Genomic DNA, 25,830 nt, shown 5'->3' with positions numbered 1-25,830 from the left:
CCAACTAGGAGGTGAGGATTGAGAGACGTTCTGACACTTGGAGATAAGTACGTTCTCGTTTCCCTATGCACACATGGGACATGCCTCCTCCACCATCACTCTACATCTCATTCTCTTTGGCACATGGCACGATAAGACTCCTTGGCCTTCCTTCTTGCACCTATGCCAAATGGGTTGGGACACACTGATGCACTATCAATTGTGCACATTAGCATACCCCCTTTGAACCATTCCCTTTGTCGATTTCTAAATTGGATGTGAGCTACAGGTTTCAATCATTATTATTTGCATGACATGAGGCCGTGGGGTTGTTTGAGTGAGTATAGGAGGCTTGGCTAGAACCCTAGAGCCAATGTCATGCCCATTTTCAGCCCTGACAGGTGGTGCATTATTAGGAGCTATTGATAAGTGGTGGTTCCTGAACCTTGGTTAATTAGGGGGCTAGTCAGCCACTTTATGCCAAAGAGCATTGAGATAAATCCATTATTTCTTGAGATAAACACCGCAAGTCAAGATCCAAAAAAAGAAATAGCCAACTGGATTCTATTTGATAGTGCAAATCATGTTCATATGTGATAAAATTTTGTTTGAAGCTTGGTTGTGATGTATTTGAGGGCTATGAACCATAAAATGTAGAATATATGCTTTTTAAAAAATCCAAAATACGTGTTGTAAGAGAAAAATTGATGCTTTTTTTTGTTTTGGGTGATCAAGTCATGTTCATATGGGATGAAATGAATTGTGATGATGGATCAGAGTGTAAACTATTTTTTTGAATTAAAAATTTCAACGTTTTATCTAAAGAAAATAAGAAAAAATACAAAAAATGTGGTTTTAGGAAACCAAGGTAGCCTTAATGGCTATAACATGCTCAGCCTCTATAGTAGAGAGGGCTATGCATTTATGTCCCTTGAAGATCTAAGAAACAACACCTCTAGCAAAGGTGAAGACATAGCCAAAGGTGGACTTCCTAATATCTACATGTCCTACATAATCAGAGTCAGTATATCCTACGACTCTTGTATCCTAGCCATCTTAACATATGCACATAGTTACTATGCCCTTCAAGTACCTCATGATACCCTTCACAACATCCCAATGATGTCTACCAGGTGTAGCCATATAGCATGTCACAACTCCCATTGTAAATGATATGGTAAGGTGAGTGGCTATCATGGCATACATCAAACTTCCTACTGTGGATGCATACGGGATCTTCGCCATCTCAACCTTCTGCTCATTAGAATACGAACAATCAGCCTAACTAACCTTCACATGAGGAGGAAGATGACAGCTAATAGACTTATTGTCTTGCATATGAAACCACTCAATGATTTTTTGGATATACTCCTTCTATGATAGATAAAGGAGCCCCTTAGAGCGATCGCATGTGATGCGTATCCCAAGAATATGTGAGAGATGTCCCATCTCCTTCATCTCAAAGCTCCTCTTGAGCTGAGTTTTTAAGGCATCTAGCTCATCATGAGTACCCCATTAATAAGCATATCACTCACATAGAGTACCAAAATCATAAAATTGTCATCATGAGCCCTCTTTACATATAAGTACAGATCCATAGCACTACAGCTACATATCTATGAGTGCATAAAAGCATCAAACTTGTGGTACAATTCCCTAAGTGTCTGCTTAAGGCCATAAAGGCTCTTTCTCAACTTGTATACTAGGTGTTCCCTACCTTTTTCCTCAAAGCCCTTAGGCTACTACATATAAATCTCATCATGCAAGTCCCCATGTAGAAAACATGTCTTTATACCATTTTATAAAGGTCAAGCAACCAATGCTAGTACCAAGCATAGGGTCATCATTTTGACCATAGGAGAAAGACTTCATCAAAGTTAATACCATGTTCTTGTTTGAAACCCTTATTTACCAATCTAGTCTTATAAGCTAGCTTGGGATGTCTAGGAATACTTTTCAATTTTTATACCCACTTACATGACAACATCTTCTTGCCACTAGGCAAAGAAACTAAATCACACGTATTATTGGTCTATAAGTAGTCAAACTCCAATTGCATAGCCCTATCCCATGAGTGACTATCATCTATGTGCATGGCCTCATCATAAGAGAGAGGCTCACCTACATCTATCACCATAACATAAAGCGCTCAATAGCTCTAGTAAAGCATCTCAAAATAGGTTGATCCTATACAACAGGTGGATCCTGGGCCACTAGAACATCAACTACTACAAGCTATCTGGCTAGCTATATGGGAGTAGGTAGCACCTCCTAAAAGATCACCCTATGCACCTCAACTATCTACTTAGGCTACTTATGCATCTTTTTCTCATAGAAAACAACATCATGGCTATGGATAACCCTGCAAGCCTGTGGATCCTATAGGCAATAGCCCATCTCACCTACATTTTCATAATCAAAAAATATGTATTTCATGGACTTAGGATCCAGCTTATTGTACTTGTCCTTGGAAACATGGTAGGATACCTCACAACCAAAGATGTACAAAGGAGTATATAATGAAGGTTTCCTAGTCCATATACCACCTTGGCAATCTAGCAATTAATAGTAATGCAAGGGAACCTATTAATCAAATGTATAGAAATAGTGACTACCTCAGCCCAAAAAGTGTTATGGTAAGCCTTCCTAGCTAAGCATACTACAGACTCTCTCTTGAATTGTCCTATTCATACGTTCAGCAATGCCATTCTAGAAAGAGGTGTTGTTGAGATATTTGTAATCACACCTACTTCAGTCCCTTTGTAAGGAGCAGTGAGGGCTCAGGACCAGAATCCCATATGCACAGTAGGAGAAAGTGCCACCACTTAATTTCTATAAAGCATTGTACTTTCACTCTTTTTCTAATGCAATGATAGTACTCTTTTCTTTCCAGTAAAGTGTCTTGTCACTGTCAATACACAAGATTGTGTTTATGAGTCCAAGTCTCAATCTTGGAACCTAATTCACTTGTGTGACAATTTGTCTTTGTCAGGATCAATGTCTTCATGAGTTTCTTCTTCCTCTTTCAACCTCCATAGCTTTCGCATCTGCCATGCTCTAGATCTTGCATATTTTAACATGGTATCACAGCCTAGTTGGGCATGGCACTACTCCTCCAACTTCATTCTACTCTCATCTAGCTCAGCTTGAGCTCAATCCAACTCAGGTTAAGTCTAGGAGATCATCTCCCACTCCTTCCTCTCCATTTGACCTTGTGGCAGCCATAGCCACCCTGCACCTATCCCACTTCAAGCCCTTAGATCTCTTCAATTAGAAGAGATCCTGACAATATTTATTCAGGAGAAGTGTTTCCCTACTTCTAGAGCTCCTCTGTATCACCTCAGAACTTGACATTGCCATGTCCACTAATCAGCATTGTCATTTTTCTCAGGATCTGTCTTGTGGCCTCCGTAGCCATGTAGTACCTAGGCATCTTGGAGCCTATGGATCTCACACTACAAGCCACCATTCATCATGATGTCTTCTAGGGGAATCCTCCAAAACTTCAGGCGCATCTCAGTGGCACATCAAGCTCCAACATTGGTGACGATTAGGCCCAGCATTGTCGTTTTTATAGGTTGTTGTTCCAGATTGTCCCTGATCAGGTCATGCTACTGTTGCATGCTCTATAGGGTGCAATCCCAGCCATTACCATAGGGCAATGATAGCCCACATAGTAGGCTTCTATCATCTACAAGGGCTCATGATAATTCATTTCGTGCTGATCATACAAAGCAAAATACCAATCGCGTATTTTTGAAAACCCTAAACTGCCATAGCTCACTTTCACTGAAGCTTCTTTTTTACTTCATCTACTCACTGATTTCAACACACTGAAGGTCCTATCACTCATCTTTGAAGGTGCTAGCATCAATCAAGAAGGGAAAGATTTGGATTTGAAAGAAGTGAAGGATTTTGCAGATTTGGAAGACTCAAGGAAGAAACATAGTGTCCATTGACACTCATTTAGTGCTCTTAGCACGTGTTTTTTGGCACAACTCAACCAACTCTTTTGCCGCTCAAATCTGATAATTCTGAATTTTATTTGTTGTTGTTTCCATAAGTCTAACATGGGCAAAGACTCTCCAATTGCTCGCTTCAAAGGAGTCGGGTTTCACACTGGAAAACCTACATCAAACTCATCCTGATGAAGAAGGGCCTCTGGGCCATTACCATTGGAAAAGAAAAGAATCCTCATGATGCAAACCTTACTATCACTTGGCAAAAGAATGATAATAAGGTTCACTCCATTATCAAATTGGAGCTAGACGATAGCTATATCCACCATGTGGATAACTATGAGACTTCACAGGATTATACATGGAAGAGACTTGACACCTTGTTTGGTGCACAGTCTAAATCATGAAAGTATGGTCTCTTGATTGAGTTTTTCACGCTTGAAATGAAGTCCATCACATCACTTGCCACATACCTAAATTACATGGAAGGACTTCTAACCCAACTTACAAGAATCAACATTAAAATGGAAGAAGATGTTCGCATCAGTGTTCGACTTAAGAGTTTTCCTCCTAAATAAGATAATGTATCAACAACTTTAATCAACATGCCAAATCCTGAACTTTTTGATATCCAGGCATCACTGTTAGAGGAGGAAAAGAAGCTAAAAACTAAGGAAGAACCAAGCACCTCTAGAGATGAACATGCATTATATGTTGCAACAAGTACAAAGGCAAGAGGGATCAGCTCTTCTGTGACTTCTGCAAAAGAACCAAACACACCAAGAAGTTTTGCCATGCCAGAAAGAGGTCCCAAAAGGCCTATCTAGTTGTAGTCAAAGAAGAAGAAGAAAACAGAACAAAGGAGGAAGAAGAAAAAGAAGACCGCCAGGAGAAGGACAAACCTCATCGATCCTTCTATTCATATAGACTTTTTTAGCTTTGTATTTCCTAGCCCCAGTGCTTCAAACGTAAACTTATAAACTCCTCAAATAAGCCTTGTACTAAAGCCTCTGTACACTTTATGAGGCCCTTGCTATAGCCTCTGGATGACCATCATGTTTGTGGTACCCACACTTAGCCTTTTCTGTGACAACCTCTGGTGTTTTTCCATGTTTATGGTGTGCCCACACTTTGAAGGTGTTGCTTTCACTAAAGCCTCTATACGCTTTGTACTTCTACTTGTGATTGAGGAGGGGTGTTGAGATATTTGCAATCACACCTACTTCAGCCCCTTTGTAAGGAGTAGTGAGGGCTCAAGACCAAAATCCCATATGCTCAGGAGAACGTGCCACCAGTCAATTCCTATAAAGCATTGTACTTGCACTCTTTTTCTAATGCAATGATAGTACTCTTTTCTTTCCAGTAAAGTATCTTGTCACTATCAATACACAAGATTGTGTTTATGAGTCCAAGTCTCAATCTTGGAACCTAATTCACTTGTGTGACAATTTTTCTTTGTCAAGGTCAATGTATTCATGAGTTTCTTCTTCCTCTTCCAACCTCCATAGCTTCCGCATCTGCCATGCTCTAGATCCCAGATATTTTAACAGGTGTAAGGGGCAATCAACTAATGTTTAATATCCCTCTCATCATAAAACTAGTCAAAATATTTCAAGGCATACTCATCTCCATTGTTGAATCGTAGGCATTAAAACCTCTACCTAGACTAGTTCTCAACAAAAGCAAGCCAATGCTGAAACGTAAACAAGACATCTGATTTCTGCTCACTAGGATAAGTCTAGACCTTATCAAAGTAATCATCAATGAAGGTGACAAAGTACTTTACACCACCTAGCAACAACTGACAGGGCATAGGACCACATGCATCTGAATGAGCAAGAGCCAAAGATTCACCCATGTGCTTCATGCCTAACTTCCTATGCATAGTACTCGTCTGCCTACCATATAAACAATATCACAAGACTCAAAACACTTATATTCTAGGAGTGAAAGATACTACAAACTGGTAAGGATTTTCATTCCCTTCAAAGTTTTGTGCCCAAGGCAATGATGCCAAAGAGATATATGTGGAACTACAACCATAGCCAAAACATGGTCAACTGACTCAGACACAAGCACAAGGGATAGAGGGTACTAGACTTAGCACTACATGCAATAACAAGATTCCCACAAGTAATCTTGCATGAGGAATCACCAAAAGAGACAACGTAGTTTGTATCATCCAAGGTACCAATAGTATAGATAAGGCTCTTCACAAGAGCTGGTACATGAAGTACATCATGCAAAGTGAACATGTTGCCTAAACCAAACTATAGTTAGACATCACCAATACCAACTATCTCCAATGGGAAGTCGTTCCCCACCACAAACGAATCCAATCATACTACAATAGGAGTGAAACCACTCACTATGAGGGGTGGGTCGATAGAAAGGAATCCCTTGAAACTATCAACAACCAACACTAAGTATATCTTGATAAAGCATCAGTCAACTGTGAAGCATGCAAGGAAGAGGCCACCAATATGAGATCATCAGACACATCAAGTCGCATCACATTAATCTCCTCAATCTTGATGCTAGACTTGCTAGACACAATGTTATAATCATTATTCTTGTCCTACACTTTACCTTTGCACTTTTCCTTGTGCTTGTCTTCACGCATTTTATGGCAATATGGCCAAATGTGACCTACTTTCCCATAATAATGATGAGGAAGCCTGGACTTATGGCCACAGGACTTACTATCCACGTGTCCTAGACCAAGACCTTTGAGAGTCTCTACCACATCCATTTTCATCTTGCCAGCCTCTCACAATCAATGCATGTGATAACCGAAAAGCATGTACATGCTATTTGTTCACCTCTTCTATCAAGAGGATTCTTAGCATCCTGCAATTTCAGCCCATCCTTATCACATAGAACCATATGGAAGGTGCCCCCCCATAACTCAAATAGACTACTAAGCAGAAATAAATGACCCTTTAGTTAATAAATAAATGATCTTATTTCTTAAAAAGATTACAATTTTTAATAAAAAAAATTCTTTGTAAATGTAATCCTAAATATTTTATTAAATAAAATAACTCTTCTATTGATTGCACATGGTACACTTATATTTTTTAGATGCATCCCATGAGCTTTGGAGTGAGAGAACCCCATGCAAATATACAATTCCCTTCCTTCATGTGCGCTATCAACTATTTCAACCAATACATTTGAGATGCAAGACTCTGCTTGTCATAAAGATTCTTAATCTGTATCCAAAGCTCATATGCGGTTTGACTTTCAATCACAACATTGTAGTGAACCTTTTTAAAGAGTGATAAAATGATCGTGGACTTGCATAACTCATCTAATTCAACCCAATCCTCGGCCACAATGTTTTTGAGTTTGGCAACCCCATTTTTAAGTGGTCTAACCTGAATGTCATATTTGGGTCCTTCAATAACTATAGTTTGTCACACTCAACTTCTTGATATTGAAAATAGCACTATCGCGAGAATCGCTAGCCATGATGAGACTAAGCAAGTGCACAAAATGGAAAAACAAGTTGTTGTAATATCCTACAAATCAACTCCAAAACCACTATTAAATCAAGCAAGAGACAAGAGATACTGGCAAAGTAATGAGTTGTCCACAAATTGTAAGCAAAATATTATCAAGAAAATGTAATTGCTCTCATAAACAATTAGCAAACTAAAATTATAGCATGTTGTAAATAGACTATAGTAGTAAGAAATCAAAGCCAAGTATGGGCTATCACTGATAAACTACAAAATGTAACTACTAGGGATATCCTGCACAATGTAGGGTATGTACAAACAATCAGCACACAAACATGTAACCAATATCCAAACCTTTCAACCTTGGAATGTCAGATGGGAATACATCCAATGGCATAACAATCATGCATGTAGTAGGTCTCAAGGGTAACAAAAGAGACATGCCAAACAAAGGCTCAACTGACTGAGCAATAGCAACAAAAGGTCAATACATAGCCATGTTAGGTGTATGCATCATTAACAATGATATAATAGAGGTAGGTGTCAGCCCATAGACAAATGTCAGATCAGCCCACTAGGCATCCATTGCATACGTATAGCATGAAAAGAGCATAGACATGAAGTGACGATCCCACTGCCTCACTATAGGGATCTCAAAGCTCAACTACAATCCAATGTGCAATATAACGTCCAATGTCAAGTAAGCAACTCAATACATAAAGCCAAATATCTCCCATAAAGTAAACATCCAATGCCAAACAAGTAAACAAAACTCAAAACATCATGTGAATGGCATCCGTACATCCAAGAATCAAGTGACAAACATCCGGAAGCATCAAACCCAAGGAGTCTGCAAGACTCTTACTGTAGCATCCATAATAGTAAATGATAGCCAATGTCAATATATTCTACTCCAAAATCATCTCGTCAGCATATTATGAGTACTACCAAGCATGTAGCATTGATCATAGATATCAGTACATCCAATAGATAACCCCGGTAGCATCAAGTAGGGTAGGCATAAGCTTTTCCCAGGAAAATGGCATTTAATCTTGTTATGACAACAATGAAATCTCTAAGAAAACTAAGTAAAAAATGTACTCAAATCAACTCCGATAGTATCTCACATCAATGCCATATCATCCCCAAAGTATTCGACATCCGTACATATGCATATACGGGCATCTTAGGAAACATGTGCAAGCTCCAATGACTAAGAAACTCTATTCAAACCTATATTACAATAGGTTTGCTATATATTTTAATAAAAAATGGAGGTTGGGAGCTCCAATACACAATGGCCAATTCCAGGAAGTGTCCAAGAGATTGCCCAAGTACCGAGGGGTGTCAAGGACCACACAAGAGGTAGGAGAGGCAACAATTTGATCAAGAAGCATTTGACACCAACCCAGTGATGACTGAGAGGGCTTAATGTGTAGAAAACTTGATTTTTGTACTCTGAAACCCTTTTGCTGCTACTGTAGCTATATCTAAATCATTTAGTGTCGTGTTGCTCAAGTGTAATTGGATCTTAAAATACAACCCTCTCAAGAAGAATTGCAACTGAGCAATAGGGAATAATTGGATAGTGTTATCCAAATAGCAAAAAACTTTGTATACCTTTTGAGCATACACTTTTACACTCTCATTGAATTCTTACCGAGTCTCATTTATGATAGTCAATATTGACTCCTCTTTTCACGAGAAAACTCCCTATGAAACATAGTGCAGAACACTTGCATAGTGGAAATCGAATTTGACAAGAGTCAGTAGTACCATTGGGCTACATTTCCCTTCAAAGTCATATTGAAGAACATCAAATGATGTGCTTCCTCATTGACTTGAAAATTAAACATAAGTTTTTAGATGTCTTTGATATGTAATTTAGCATATTCATTTGGACTTTCACTAAATATAGGAAGCAAGTATCCTAAAGTAGGTAGAGTCATTGTGCTAGCTAAAATTTGAATTGCTTAAGGGAATATTAAGGGTGATGGTGTCATCCTTGCAAATATAGGAATAGACTTGGGAAGGGCAACTACAATGCTACTAATGGCACTACTAGATGGTGGGGTTAATCCACTACTTTGGCTAGTCCTTGAAGGAGTAGTAAGACTAGATTTAGGTGTTAAGGGTAAACTACCACCTTTGTGCATACTAGGACTGCTCTTACTAAGAGGAGTTGTAAGCCACCTAACTTTAAGGATACAAGACTAGTACGGTCCAAGAAGTATGTGCAAAATATTTTTGTGTGTTTCGTTAGTCGTTCCTCACATTGCTCTCATTGAATTCAAGAGATCTCTAGCTTGCACTCATATTCTTGCCTTAACAACACTTTCTCTACTATTGTTGAGCAAAGAGTCATACACTCAAGAACTGAATTTTAGGCCCTCTTTGGAAATCCTAAAGGACTACCGGTAAGCAACCAGCTATCGAGATCTCAAATGGACCCGACAATAGCTCTCACACACTAAGCTCGCTGATAGACCTCACAAGACCAAACCCCCCAACCCTACGACCATGAGTGATTGCAAAAGACTAAGAACTCTCTCTCTACACCTTGACATACTGCATTGTAATCTAACCTCCTAACTACCTGCCCCAAACTCCAAATAGGAGTGTCCAAGTCTAATACACCACACAAACATCACAAAGGCACCTTCCCAGCTGATTGTCATAGCCTCTAGACATGAGCAACCTACCCAATTAGGGATTTGACCTACCCATCCTTGTCTTTTAGCACAAACATAACACTTACTCTCCACTCATTCTCACTCAAAAACCCTTTGAACCCTCGAGACTAAGTGACTTGGATCTCCTCACTCATTCAATCAATATAGGAACCAATTGTTATGTACAAGTATTTTTAATGTGAGAAAACAAGAAGTGGATATAGCAAACAAGCCTTTATATCATTTAACGATTTTCAACTACATATTGCATCGATATTATACACACCCCAAAAACCTTGACTGTGCTACATTTGGGTACATACTTCACACATAATCACCCTAGATATGATATGCAAACAAGAAAATAACATTCCTAGCATCCTTCCATAGAATTCAACATCTTCTTTCATTTAGATCACTACACATGGCATCAAGGCCAACCCTGTGCTACCAATACGCATGCTTCACACTTAAATTCTTAATTTTCTAAAACTTGAAAAGAAAAGTATGATCTTTTTATATTTTTATATTTAATAAACTATTTTTAATCTTTTATATTTATTTATTACTTTTTTTCTTATTTTTCTTGATTTTTAATCATTTTATTCATTTTAGAAAAAAACGCAAAACATCCAATGTTAAGTGATGATAAGTATCTTCATGCCTTCCTTTATATGTCTTTAAAACAATTTTTTAATTGGATTTTATTTGCTATAAGAACTAGATCACTTACCGATTGATCACCTCCATACCGTGACACGAACGAGATGTCAAGTGGTATCTAAGGCCAATAATGCTTACCATAGCTGCTAATGCACTTGAGAAGCCCTCAACGGGGACTAGCAACATGCCACAGACTATTTATTTTACATAACTGTCACCTCTCCCTCTCTTTCACCCATCCACTTATCTCATAAGAATTACCATTATGCAAGAGGAAAGAGAGGAGAGAGAAAGATTGTTTTGAGGGAGCAGAGAGAAAGACTAGAAAATTAGCATTTCCATTTCTTCAAATAAGGCCACAAAATTTTCATGTGTGGAGGATGGCGAGGAGGCTTCATTTTTCATGTTTCTTACAACAATGATGAAGAATCCACATTTAGTAATCATCAGAAGCCATGAAATATAGCACCCACTTTTCTTGCTCTTTATTCCTATCTCTCTCCAATTCTTGCATGAAAATTTTCATAATTTAAGTGTCCCTTCACTATCGCCCCATGTCGATTAAAATTGGTCCACACCCCTTCAAATCTTGGCCAATTTTTTATCTCTTAGGCTTCCTGAACTATATTCCTTCACAAATTAAGGTCTCGTGGCCTCAAAGTTCCATCCGAAATGCATGGAATTAATATCTAAGTGATAGTTAGGATGCTTCTTTATCATTTGTAGACTCGACTTTGCATTTTGTTGTATTTCAATGCTTTATTGCATTTCAAACTTCAAAATGCTTTGTCTCTTGTGCCTTGATTGCTTTGCATTATAGACCACTTTAGAGCTTAAAATCTTCATTTTTGTCCACAAACACCCTACATATTTACCTAAAATTGTCTAAATTTTTAAAAAGTGCGCCTTTAAATATGTATCTCACATTATTGCTCCACCAAGATCCCAAACTTGTATTTTAAGGCCTTTAAATCAATGCTTAAATGTCATTCCAATTTGAATGTCCCAATGCCTTTTACCTTGCTCTCCTTTGTCTTATGGCTCAATAATTCTTGGGATATCTATGTGATTGAAAAGCCATTTTAGGATTTCATAGATCTCATTTGACACTTGTTTTGCATCTATCTACCATAAACCTTTCTTAGACTAGTTATTTGAAGCATTTCCATGTGATGACAAATCCCTTGCATGGGTAAAGCTCTATTCATGAGTAAAATACTAGTATGTGCCATTTTCAGGTACTATAAGATTTGTGTCTCATCTAGTTTATTTACAAAGATGATTTTTCCCTTTGTAGCCTCTATAGTACATTTATAATATCATTGTAGTTTTCATCCTTTTTAGATCCTTCAAACATTGATGAATTTTGTATGCTACAAAGCAAGCACATCTTTTTTCTTTGCCTTTGTAAAGGACATTGAATTTATAATGTGCTTGTGGTCACTTAGAAGTTTCATAATTTCCAACTTTTTCTTGTATCTCTCTTTTACAATGCTGTTTGGTCTTGGAAGGACAACAAAACTTTGATGATGCTAATGAAGATTCATTACTATCGCTTTGCTTATTGAAGTATATCATTCTCTAATAATTGAAGCATTATCATATGCTTTAGAAACTTGATGGGATGCTTGAACTATATTTTGATACTCCTTGCTTACCTCTTTCTACATATCCTTATATAGAGACCTTCAAGCTGAATCCTTTAGCAAGTTGATTATGTCTTTTCTACTTTTGTGTAATATTTGTCTCCTAAAATTAAAAATTTTGAAGTCGAGTTCAACTATGTTCTTTTCCCTTCCTTGCTTGAATCCCCTACTCATGGTACTAAATTATCAAGGCTTTTATTTTTCCTTTATCTAAACATGCAACCAGTATATTTCAATGATAATTTAAATTTAGCAACTTATTCATTTTGCAATGTGTTCTCTTCTTTGAGCTTCTCTAATTCTATCTTCATAAATTGTAAATCTATATTTATCTCAACCAATATAGTTACTTATTACCCATATTTTACCTCCCATGAACATTGACTGTGATAAAATATTTGTCTCATATTATGAACTTACTTTTCCTAAGAATATTAAGAAGGAGATTGGAGAGAAGAGAGAAAGACAATAGAAGAGAGAGAAAGAGAAGAGAGAATTCTAGAAGAAGAGAGAGAAAGATAAGAAAAAGAGAACGACAATGAAGAATTTCACAAATCGCGTGGTGGGGAGACTTGCTTAAGCTACTACGCAAAACACACATAACACACACAAGAAGAAGATCATTCAAGAACAAAATAAGAGAGATGGAGGCCAAAACATTTTCTTGCTAGCTTTTTTTCTTTGTTTCCTACATAATACAATGTGTATACAAAATATAGATAAGATACAATATAAAGAAAAGTGACCTACTAAGTCAAACATTGCATGACTAACTATACTAATTGACGGGGGTGCTATAACTATGCTTGTTGTGGGTAGATGTAACAAACCAAATATAATAAGTCAGTGCCATGTGAGGATCATAATGACTGACTACCAACATACTAAGTGTAGTTGTGCAGGCCCATCTAACTAGGTGGTCCATCATCAATGTTTGTACGTGTTGAGCTTACCATCTCAAAGTTCCCCCTCAAGTTCAACTACACCTCTGCAACTCCAAGTAAACTTCAAACTTTTTGAAGCTTCTTTGTATCCAATGCCTTTGTGAAAATGTCAGCTATTTAATCATATTTGCTAACATAGACCATGTTGATCTCTCCTACATGTACCTTCTCTTACACAAAATGGTAGTTCACTTCAATCTGTTTTATTCTAACATAGAACACCAAGTTTCTAGCCAACTATATAATTCTCATGTTGTCAAAATGAATGACAAGTGGACCATCACCCTACATATCCAAATCACCTAATATCTTTTGTAGCCATACCACCTCACATGTTGCCACTTATAAAGAGGTCCATAATACAAGGTGGACTTCACATACCTCTATATATGTTTGATTATCCAAATGAGGCTTCCTAAGTACTTGCATAAGCTAACTCACAAGTCCGATAACATAACTCAAGTTTGGCCTTGTGATGGTCATATATGGATTAAACTACTTACTTTCTTCATAAGTATAGTAGGGTCTTCTATCACATCTCCAACATCAATACTAAACTTTATATTTTACTCTAATGGCACTAAAAAGAGGGTTACATGCCATCATACTATACTTGGATAACATATCTAAGCCATAGTACCTTTGGGATAGCCATATACCATCAGCACATCTAAACACCTCAATACCAACAAATTACCTTAGCTCACCCAAATCCTTCATCTCAAAATTTTGCATCAGAAGGCCCTTGGCATTAGCAATCCCACTATTACTAGATGACTATAATAACCAAACATGTATCCCCCTTTCTCACGTAAAGTGAGTGATCTTCATCAGTAACATAAAAGCCGATCTCGACAAGATACTCTGATCTTATCAAGCCATGATCTAGATTTTTTTCAACCCATGGAGCACCTTCTTTAACCTAAACACATATGTGGGATCCTCTACATCCTCATAACCTATTGATTGCTCCATATATACCTCTTCTTGCAAATCACCATGCAAGAAGGCATTATTCACATCCATTTGTTGTAAGCTCCAACCTTTGATGCCAAAGTAATCACACATCTGACATTTTCCATCTTAGCAACGAGACTAAATGTCTCTTCATAATATATATCATATGTCTGTGCATAGCCTTTTGCAACTAGTCTCATTTTATACCTATTGATAAAACCATTTGCATTATGCTTTATTTTATAGACCCACTTACAAAAACAATAGCTTTCTTGCCTTTGGGAAATAATACTAGATCCCAAGTCTCGCTGGCAGCCATCTCCTCATCCATTACTGCATCCCAAAATGAACATGACCAATAGCCTTGTCAAAACAATTGGACTCAACATCCTCAACTACTTTGCCATATAAGCACAATGGTGAATTATATAACCCTCAAAGCTAAATCTTCGAATAGGATATATCGCCTTGCTAGACCTATGTATCACAAGAACACTCAATGGAGCCTTCACATTACCATGTTCTCTCTGTATACCTGGTATTCTATTTGAAAAAAGAAATATGAAGCTCATTATCTAAAATCTCCAAGCCATTAGAATCACCATCAAGAACTGCATGACTAGTAGATGAACTATTACCATGTGACACTTTCTTCTCTTTTTCATTACCTATAACATTAGTAGATGCATCTGAAGATGTGGGGGCACTCCTTAGTCTCCCAAGACTATAGATCTATTACCAAGTGATGTCTCGAGTCTACTAAGAGTCCATGGTTCCAACTTTCTACTTGCACATGACTATCATGATCATCAAGATCATTCAATACATCTCCACTAGATGTATACCAACTACTCATCTCATCAAAAGTAACATCTGTACTCACCCAAAACTCATCACTAACAAGGTTACAATAATGATACCCTTTCTTCTCAATAGAGTATTCAATGAAAATATATTTTTTACCCTTTGAGTCCAATTTCTTTCTCAACTCATCACGTACATGAACATATGTAATATAACCAAACACTTTCAAGTGTGGCACATTAGGTTTCTTGCATGTAAAACATTCTTCAAGAGTCATACCATGAACTACAGCTACTATGGGGGACTTGTTCATAATGTACATAGTAGTATGAACTACCTCAAACTAGAAATGCTTGGGTATATTCCTTTCAACCATCGATGTCCATCCAACTTTTGCAATATGTTTGTTTTTTCTTTATGCAATCCTATTTTTTTGTGGAGTATACCTACATATAAACTATCACTTTATCCCATGAGACCTCAAAAATGACACAAACTAATTAGAAAGGTACTCCTCCCCCCTCTATTTGACCTCAAGCACTTAACCTTCAAGTGTGTTGTGTTTCAACAATAGCCTTTAACGTTCAAAAGTGCTCAAACACTTCACTCTTTTCCTTCATAAAATATACCCAGAGTTTTAGAGAAATCATTAATGAATATGAAAAAACACTTAATGCCACCAAGAGATACATTCTTTTGAAGTGCTCAAACACTTCACTCTTTTCCTTCATGAAATATACCTAGAGTCTACTAGAGCAATCATCAATGAATATAACAAAATACTTATGCCACACAAGAGAGACATTCTAGGTAGGTCCCCAAACATCTATATGTACAACATCAAGTATATTGTTGCTTACATCTCTATCTTGTAAAAACAGTTGTCTTGCATGCATCCCAAACTAACACGCTTCACAAACTTTATGTAATTCTTGTAACTCTCAATATAAGAAAACCTATAACCAACCCTTTAGACTACATTAATTTCAATCGTTGCATATTCACATATCCAATATATTTGTGTTATATTTTAATATTGCAACCATACCTTTGCTTTAACATATATAACAACATTTATAATAATAATTTTAACATTCAAAATAAACATGTAAAAAACTCTACTGCCTTTTACAATCAACTTGCACTTATTAGTAAAGTCTTTAACAAAATAACCATTTGTATTAAATATATCATATAGCCCTTACTTTACCATTTGACCAACAAATACCAAATTTTTTGTGATGGATAGCATATATAAAACGTTAGACAAACACTTTGTCTCTAACCATCATGCAAGGACAAAGAAACGTTTTCAATATGTAGAATTGAATGGCATGAATCATCAATGATCTCTACATAACCTGGACTTTGTAAATCTTGCATCTCTCCAAATCATTCAACATAGCTAGCCATATGGTTAGATGCACGAGAATCAATGTGCTATACATCATCACATGTCTCCTTTCATATAATAGCATTCATCATAGCACATAACAAAGAAGCATTAATTTTATCATCATTTTTTCTTGAGGAGAATGCATAATTTCATTGTTACAATTTGTCATTGCGAATGTCATGCCTATTATCAAAAAAGTGGGCTATAATATGACCTACTCTTCCATAATAATGACAAACAATGCTAGATTTGCTAGAATCTTTGTTCGATCATTCACCTCTTTCTCTAAAGCTCCTTCTACCTCTAGAATTACCATGGCCTCTTGAAACATGCATGTTACTAAATAGTTGATTTAACATGTGTTATTGGTTATCACAAGCACAACCCATACCATGATCTCTTGAAGAGGATCTACCATATCTCCTTCTTGAACTTGAGTAAAATGCTTAGATATATTCAACATTTCTTTTAGATGATTCACCTTGCATATTGATCTCTTAAGTGATCACGAGAGAGACTCACTTATCAAAATCTAAAAATAACTTTCCTACATACACAAAAGTAATAAAAAATGTCTAGACATTTTTATTAGTAAGGCTACCCAACATAGATGAGACCAAATCATCATCAAATATTATATCAATAGCTACTAAGACATCTGCAATGCTTCTTATCTTCAAAACATACTCATTTATAGACATCTTCACTTTCTTCAAGGTATTCAACTCTTGCTTGAGTTAAATCTTCCGTGCCTTTGTATTTATCGAAAAAATATTCTTGAAAGTTGTATATGAAGTTTCTGCATTTTTTATATGTCCTAGTATAGTGTTATCAATGACTGTAGCCAATCAATACATTACATTTTTGTCTTTTGCATTTCATTATTTCCATGCCTTTAATTCTTTTGCAATCACAAGATTACTCAGCTTTGGTTCCTTTTTTTCATCAAAAACAAACTCATAGAGGCTTTTTCCAATAAGAAAGAAGAAAGTTCATCACATGCGACCTCGATGATAAGTAGTTCTTCTTTTCTAGTTTCTCAATAATTGGATTTCCATTGTTCTCAACCATTATGATACAACTGAGTACTAAATAGCAAGCAAAACTTATGTAACCCTTTACAAGATGTGCATAGTAATAAACCGAGTAGCCTTTTCCACTAATTACTCAATAATATATACAATCTACAACATATTTATAGATGAACCTTATATTTGTTTCTTGCCAAACATCTCAAAACTTACAAATGTTAAATATATAACATATGTATCAAAGAATGGTTGACACGATCGAGATTACAATTATATTGAAACTAATACACACAACCCTACATAGCTAAAAAAGAGCTGAAAATGATCTCATATAGCCAAAAACACAACAAGAAAGGTCTAAAGGACCTATTTGTAAAATATACACCATTTTTATTGTACATCAAATCTCACAAAAATCTAAGATTTTTGCTCCGTCCAACTTTTGGTGCCTCCACAAGCACTATCCATGAGAAAGAGAAAGAGAATAGGTGAACTTTTTACCAATTACTTGCTTGCTTAAGTCCTTGCTCCTTCTCCTTCACCTTAGCCTTCAAAATCAGCCTCTCAATAGCATTGCTTTGATACCATATAACAAATCGCATAGTGGGGAGACTTACTTGATCTACTGTGTGTGCCACACACACGCAATACACATTAAAAAAAAGCTCGCTCAATAATACAAGAAGAGAGATAGATGCCAAAAAAAATTTCATTTCTCACACAATACAATGTATACATAAAATATAGACAAGATATAATATAAAGAAAAGTAGCATAGTAAGTCAAATAGTGCATAGCTAATTATACTAATTGACTAGCACTATAATTATGCTGGTTGTAGGTAGGTGTAACAAATTAAATATAATAAGTGACAAGTTAATGAATGACCATATAAGAATCATAATGACCACCATTATACTAAGTATGCTAAGTATAGATGTGGATGACCATGTAAGAATCATAATGGCCACCAATATACTAAGTATAGATATGTGAACCCATCTAACCAAGTAGTCCATCATTACTGTCTACATGTGTTAAGTTTGGCATCTCAATTCAAAAAACCATGAAAGTTGTAACAAGAGAGATCAAAGATAAAAGAGACTTTGATTATTACTAAACGATGAAAAAATTAAGTCTCTACATCTTTTATACCCATGCCAATGTGGTTTGTATATATCACCTATTTTTTCCTTTTCTAATGGATTGATGTCTCTTCATATCATTTATATCCATACCAATGTGGCTATTGTATATCACTTATTATTTTCTAAAATAATGTACTTTTTCTACTTCTTTGAAAAGAGAGTACAATGATTGCAATATCCAAAACCCATTTTTTCAATAACCAATAGACCTAGTCGTATCATGGAGTATTTAAAAATCTTAGTGGTTGGTGTCAATAGATCCACTAGATATAACACTCCATTTACCCCAAATCAATGTGCTTTTTGTCTTGATCTCTTGTGCTTTGGGGTCTCTTATGCTTTGGCTTCAAGTAGATAGCTAAGAACCATGTGATTATTTTCTCTCCATATAGAATATCTCTTTTACCATTACAAATATGACTTTTTATTTATTAGAGTTTCATCCATGTTTCTCAAAAAAAAGAGAAACAAAGAACCTACAACATTCAAAAATATATTTATAAGTGACTTCTTAAACTAAAGCAAGTGTAAACACAATGGAAATTTAAGCCTTAACATATCAATTACCCTGATAAGTTTCTTACCTCTAAGGATCTAACCCACAAACCAAGCATCTTTTAATTATGCATACTAGTACACAAAAGGAGTAAGTGTGATAGAAAGAAAAAAAAAGACAGCATTCAAAAGCATTTATGACTTCTCAAACTAATACAAATGCAAACACAATGAACCATTTTTGTATTGACATTTCAGTTACCTTAACAACTTAACAAGATTCTTGCATCTTTCAATCTAACTGAGATATAACAAAGCATACAAATACAAAAAAAAAATGTGTAATGAGTTTTTCTTTTAAAGACAAACAAAAAGGCCTATAGCAATGAAAAAGGCTTCTCAAATCCTTTCAAATGTAAATATAAAGAAAATGTATGTTATTACTGAAAACAATAACTTGGTAATTTTCTTACCTCTTGAAATAAAAATGGTACCTCACGAAAAAATTACACAATGCAGTGAATAGAATCTAAACAAGGAATAGAATTGAGAGTACACAACAAATATGAGAAGAACAAAAACTCCTTTAAATCCAAACTGATACAAAAATAACTCTGCCCACTTGTGCACTTCCACTATAAAACTTAGATAGCAATCTGGATAGATGATAGGTGAAGAGCGTAAGGCTAACTGAAACAACTCTAGCTGGGTAAAAGATAGTTGATGATAGATTTGGAGAGAAGGAATATTCACTCTACCTGAGGCCACTGCCCTGAACCCCCAACAAGGGAGCCACTAGCCCCTGGAGACAACTTCCTCATTGGATGTTGCGCTGATGGCCCCTCAAACTTGTGAGTGGATCATCGATAGTGGCAGTCACCTCTTGGACGGGGCAGGGTAGGCCAGGCGGGCAGGCAGGTCAGTGTGGGCAGATACCAGTAAGATGATCCAGGCAGCACCGGCAGTTCCAAGCAGCACAAGCAAGCAGGCAGGTGCATGGGCAGGCACACAGGTGCACAGGACCATGGGTAGCACCAGGACAGTTGACCAGGGCAGGTCGTACTGCCACCTGGCAACCCAGTCCAACCTCCCCCCAGTTGGCCAGTTTGCATGCCAACCTGCACTCTTCCTCCCTTTCAGCCTATACATAGACTGCCCAATCAGTGGTCATGATTATTCAGACTTTCTGAGTCATACACTTGAGAGTGTGAGGTCTCAGACTGACTGAACATGCACACAGCCTCTTGCACTTTTCTGCCCCAAGTTTATTCACTGCTCAGCATTCATTGTTTTCTCTTTCTCTTCTCTCCATGTTCAGTTCCCATGATCAGTCCATGCATCCGCTTCCACAACACTGCATTCTGACAGATTGTACCTGCATGAAAAGTATTTCGTACAAAAATACAAACTCCAGATAATTTATCAAAATTCTAATCAGTGCACGAGGAGCATGCATTCACAAGCCGAAATTGAAAATTGAGCTAGACTGGAAAATGTTAATCTGATGCTTTAAGAGATATGATTCAATTAATGTATGAAGAGCATGAACAGAAGCCAAAGTGGGAAAAGGGAGCTAAACTAAAGCATAAAGATTGAGGAAAGGTTACTCTGGCTATAACCTCTTTGATGCTTGATGGTCCATGGAGTATCTGGAATGCTGAAAAGATAAAACAAAAACCTGTAAAGTATACGAGTTCCTTCTTCAAAATATCACGACCAGCGAGGAGTTTGCAGATGAAAACAAATCTGTCTTTGAAACTTTGCCAACAGAATTTACATGATCACATCTGCAAGGAGGGAACTTATAAAGCATTAAAATTAACTGTATTCCCTTTTCAGGAGTATCAAGCTGTGCAAACCTGCAGTATAGCTGTGAATGTACCCATATGCACTAAAAAGCACTGTAAAGCAATCAACCTGACTCTGATTATCAGAGAAAAGCTTCTAAAATCAGCCCAGGCAATAGCTTACACTAAGCAACAAGAAATTACATTGACAATAGATTACTTTGTGAGAACTCTCAGGTAACTTCTACAACAGGAAGTCTTCATGGTATTTAAGTATGAGTAAAATCTGTACAGACCTAGTTTACAACAAAGAGATTTGCATCTCTTATACTGTAAAATTCGCAGGGAATAATACAGCTGCTTATATTTAACATTACGAATAACAAAAATCAGGTCTTCAAGACTTCTGGCAGGGTATGCTGTTCCTTCAATGACTGGAGTGATAATTTATAATTTAACCTTGTTGGTGGAGAAGGGGAGAGCTCAAGGGGCAGTGGCGGAACCAAGATCTCCCCTGACAATATCTTGACCACTTCTGATATAGTGGGCCTTGTGGCAGGCACCCGTTGCAAGCATAACAAAGCCAGAGTGATGCATAAAATGGCCTGCTCTTGATCATAGTCTCCATGAAGACTTTCATCCATCAGATCCAGGAGCTTTCCTGACTGCGATAAGGTCCGAGCCCAGGATATTAGGTTGGCCCTCTCAAACTCCTTCATAGGTGATGCTGTTACCTGGATAGGACGTCTGCCTGACAAAATGACTAGCACAAGAACTCCAAAACTGTAGATGTCACTTCTCTCTGAAAGTGCTCCATTCCCACCATACTCAGGCGCAACATAGCACACAGTCCCTCGCATGCTAGTTGTGCTACTTGCATCCCTGCTAACCAGCTCACCACTTTTGCTCAGATCTCCACTCCATTGGCATGTGAGTAGGTCACCACTAGCTTGGCGGTTTAAAAATTCACCACTCCACCCATCACTTGCTATAGAGGGAAACCTCAAACGTCTTTCTTTCCCTTGATAAAGGCTCAAATCGCCACTATAAGAGCTTTGCAGGCAGTCCCTATAATGATGACTATTTTTTGAAGACTGACAATTAAACTTCCTCAATTCCCCACTACAATTACCCAGCTCCCCACTGTAGCCTTTCCAAACATCTATACTAGTGTGGAGTTTTCTTCCTGTTGTATGCTGCAATTGCCTGTTCTTGCTGCTGAGTTCCACGAAATATTCATCTTTCCACCATTCTCTGCTCTTCCTGTGCTTAGACTTGATCTTCTTTCTTTCTTTCTTGACAACCTCAGTGCCAGCAAGACTTCTATTCAAGTCACTATTGACATCAGTAATCACTTTGTTCTGCTGCTCCTTGCCCACACCACTTTCCCTGATTGGAACAATTTCCCCATCCTTAGAGTTGCCATTCTGACCATTGGCTAAATTTTCTGAACCTAGCCAATCCAAGACATAGTCTTTTCCTGCACTTTCACCACCAGTATCCTGCCTCCACCACCAATCATTTCGTGACAGTTTCTTGCATGATAACTGCCTCTTGAGAGATAACAGTTGCAAACCATCAGGATGAGCAGCATTGACTTCTGACATACAATTCTTGTCACAATCATCTGGGGTATCCCTCTGTGTTTTTGCATCACCGCCATCCGTACTTCTGCGCACAGACTGGTTGTCAGCTTCACTGGCAAAATAGTGCAATTTTGCTGCCTGATTTGATGGTAGGCAAATATTACCATTAGCCAGTTTGGCATCCTTCTCAAGAGGCATTAATCCACGTACATCTATAGTCACATCTTCAAACAACTTCTTGCTCTCCACTGCATGCTCAGAGATAACCTTTATGGTGGTATCTGCAAGAGGATTCTTTGTTGTTGAGCTCCCGCGCATTTCTAGAGTTCCAGAGGACAAACGGTCTGGAGTTCCAAAGCGAAATATGTCAGGTGTCTCTGGGCGGAACTTATCAGTAGACGACGAAACTCTGGCACTATCTGAAGATAAGTCATCTGATTTCAACCTTGCAAGCCCAAAGTCTGCGATGCGGGCATTAAACTCACTATCAAGAAGAATATTGCTTGGCTTAACATCACCATGGATGATGCAAGGGTTACACTGGACATGCAAGAACTCAAGTCCCTTGGCAGTATCCATGATAATTTTCAACCTCTTCCCCCAATCTAAGTAAACAGAGTTCCCTTTTTCAAACAATGCTTCCTGCAAGCTGCGATTCTGCATACATTCATACACTAGCAGTCTTACTCTCCTTCCATGAGTGCAATACCCTAAAAGCCTTACAACATACGGAGAATCCAAGCCACCACAAATAGACAGCTCATTCTGGAACTCCCTTTCACCCTGAAGAGATCTCAAATCCAATTTCTTGACTGCAACCTCCTTGCCATTTCTTAGAACACCTCTATAAACCACTCCAAACCCTCCTTTGCCCAACTTTAGGCTCTGAGAAAAAGACTTTGTAGCCCTTTTCAACTGCCGGTATTTAAATTTGCGCAGTTTAAAAGCTGCACCATCCTCAGGACTAGTTTTGTTGTTGCTCCTCTGTTTTAAAATCTTCCGGTACCAATAGAGAAATAACAGGACCAGTACCGCCACTACAAAACTGATGAAAGCCCCAATGATAGAGAAAATGAGAGTTCTTCGCAAATGATGCTTAGGGGGAGGATGGAGGACAGGGCTGTGCGGAGCGGCAAAAAGGAGCCGAAACTGCCGAGACGGCATTTTGAGATGAACTTACTAAAAAAGATCAAACATGACTATATGCTCTTCTGTCTAATGTATCAAAGAAGGAAGAGGAAAGCTCCGGCAACTTCTGCATGCAATCAACCTTCTACTGAATGCCAAAAACCCTGGGACAGAGATACATCGTTTGAGGGGCAAAGAATAAAAAAGGAGTAATGGAAAAGAAGGCAGGCTTGTATTCACCTTGGCCTTGAACCTGTTACGCAGATGACATAAAACCTAATGCACAGAGATAAAGTTAAAACAAAGAGCCCAGGCCTGTACGTTTGGAGACCGGAGACGCACTACTCTGCTCGGACTTGAGTTCTTCGTCGCTGGTGGTTGTCGGTTGCCCTGCTTACCGCACGATCATAGCCGTTTAAAGGTAACGCCTGAGGCAATAGCGCAGACACACACGAAAAGCTTTCTTTTTTCTAGAAAAAGCCGAATGGCACCTGCTGATACCTTAGCTTGCACCAAGAGCCAACTACTGAGAGCCACTCTCGCTTGACGCTTCGAGAAACAGGAAGCAGAAGACAGGGTACCGTCGATGATGCTTCCCCGGTGGCCTCATCTAACCGTCATCAGCGTTCAAGACATCGAGAAAAGAACTGTGTGTTACCCTGGAAGAAGCTCCTTCAAAGAGTCTCCTGAGGAGGAAGATGAAATAGCGGACTTTACTGATCCCACGCAGCACAGAGAGAGAGAGAGAGAGAGAGAGAGAGAGAGAGAGAGAGAGAGAGAGAGAGTTGCTGCTGGCCTCGCCCCGCTGTGGCGAGCTCCAAAACGCTCGTATGCGTCAGCTCCTCTCAGTTCCTGCAAAAAAGAATGTTTCTCTCTTTCTCTTTGACCTCTCTGAATGCCCAAGAGATTCAGCATACAATCACCAGTGAAGCTCAGAATCCGAGAAAAACATAACACCTTTGAAATTTATTTCTTGATAAAGCCAAAATGCGAGATGCATGTGTTTGTCAATGACCTTAAGGCTCGAGGGGCTTTTGTAAATGTCAATGACCTTGAGAGGCTTCCCTAAGAGCCCTACTGGCAACTACACCTAAGGGCAAAACTCAGTGGCCACACTCGAGGTTGGGACCGTGTAAAAAAACCAATTTTAAAATGCCTTTTATAGAGAAATCAGACCCCAGCCCACTAAACAAAGCATTTCAAAAGAGGAGAAAGGGAGAGAAAGACTTTATTGCATGTTGCCAGGTGTGAAAACTTCTTGAAGTAGAGCTAGTCCCTCTATTTCTGGTGAGGCTTGCTTTCCTCGTTGGGTTCCATTTTTAAAAGGAAAACCAGTCAAGTTTATTGGCCACACTCCCTATAACTTTACTCCAACAACCTCTACAGGTCAAATGGACATGAGCATGACCCATCTCTAAAAGCACTCACTCGTCATTCCCAACCCAGTTGCACCTAAGAGCAGCGCCGCTGCATGCATGTCAATAGCCTAACCAGGTGAAAGTCTCAACTATCAAAAACTTATGACCATAGACCAATCTTACAAGTTCAAGTCAAGAGTCTCTCCTTATGCAAGTCAATCGACCCTACTTAGGACTCTCAATTCACACATAGGTCAAAACCTATGTGGGCCCCATAAAAGCCAACTCATTGGACAGTGAGATAGAACACATTCTACAAGAGTAAACATATAGGGCCCACGGTGAATGCCACATCTACAAGACTTCTATTAGTTATCAAAGTGCCCCCTCAAGCAGGGATACTCCATCAAGTATAGTTTACTTCGAATCATTATTAGTTGAAGGCAACTCAACTAGTTTGTGTGCTACTTCAGGCAACTATCATTACTTGCGCATTACTTGCATTATCAATCTCATTTTGTATTTGCTTCACACATCATTTGGGTTTGAAAGTCTTGAGTATAGCTTTGAATATCATCAATAAATTAATGGCACTGCCATCAAGTATGTACATTGTACTCTAGGTAGGAGTGATTTGATACAAGGTATGACATTGTGAAGAGTGTGGCCAGTAAGTATACAAATTGTACTCTAGGTAGTAGTGACTTGATACAAGGCACAACATTGCGAAGAGTGTGGTCATGGATAGCTTTGGTTACATGTTGTGAGGCTTTTTCTTAAAGCCAAACAGGACTAAGGATGGATATGACAAGT

General features: G+C 38.0%; 1 protein-coding gene across 2 annotated transcripts; it reads right to left on the bottom strand.

The window, feature by feature from the left end:
- Window positions 1-21,185: 21,185 nt before the first annotated feature.
- LOC148009823 (putative receptor-like protein kinase At1g80870) lies at window positions 21,186-24,640 on the bottom strand. Of its 2 annotated transcripts, XM_087672558.1 has the most exons (3): window positions 24,161-24,640; window positions 23,981-24,049; window positions 21,186-23,823 (listed from the first exon to the last, which is right to left on the bottom strand). In XM_087672558.1, exon 3 carries the CDS (start codon window positions 23,693-23,695, stop codon window positions 21,335-21,337), a length of 2,361 nt encoding a protein of 786 aa, XP_087528684.1. In that variant the 5' UTR covers window positions 23,696-23,823; window positions 23,981-24,049; window positions 24,161-24,640; the 3' UTR covers window positions 21,186-21,334. The 2 variants fall into 2 exon arrangements, with proteins under 2 accessions (XP_087528684.1, XP_087528683.1); XM_087672557.1 differs by having other exon boundaries at window positions 23,981-24,640.
- Between the last annotated feature and the right edge of the window lie 1,190 nt (window positions 24,641-25,830).

Source organism: Lygodium microphyllum, chromosome 30 (assembly GCF_053477565.2).
Source record: "Lygodium microphyllum isolate KBCC chromosome 30, Lygodium_microphyllum_v1.1.10, whole genome shotgun sequence".
NCBI classification, from domain to species: domain Eukaryota; kingdom Viridiplantae; phylum Streptophyta; class Polypodiopsida; order Schizaeales; family Lygodiaceae; genus Lygodium; species Lygodium microphyllum.
The sequence above is the reverse complement of the archived record's forward strand: the minus strand, read 5'-3'. Positions and strand labels throughout refer to the sequence as shown.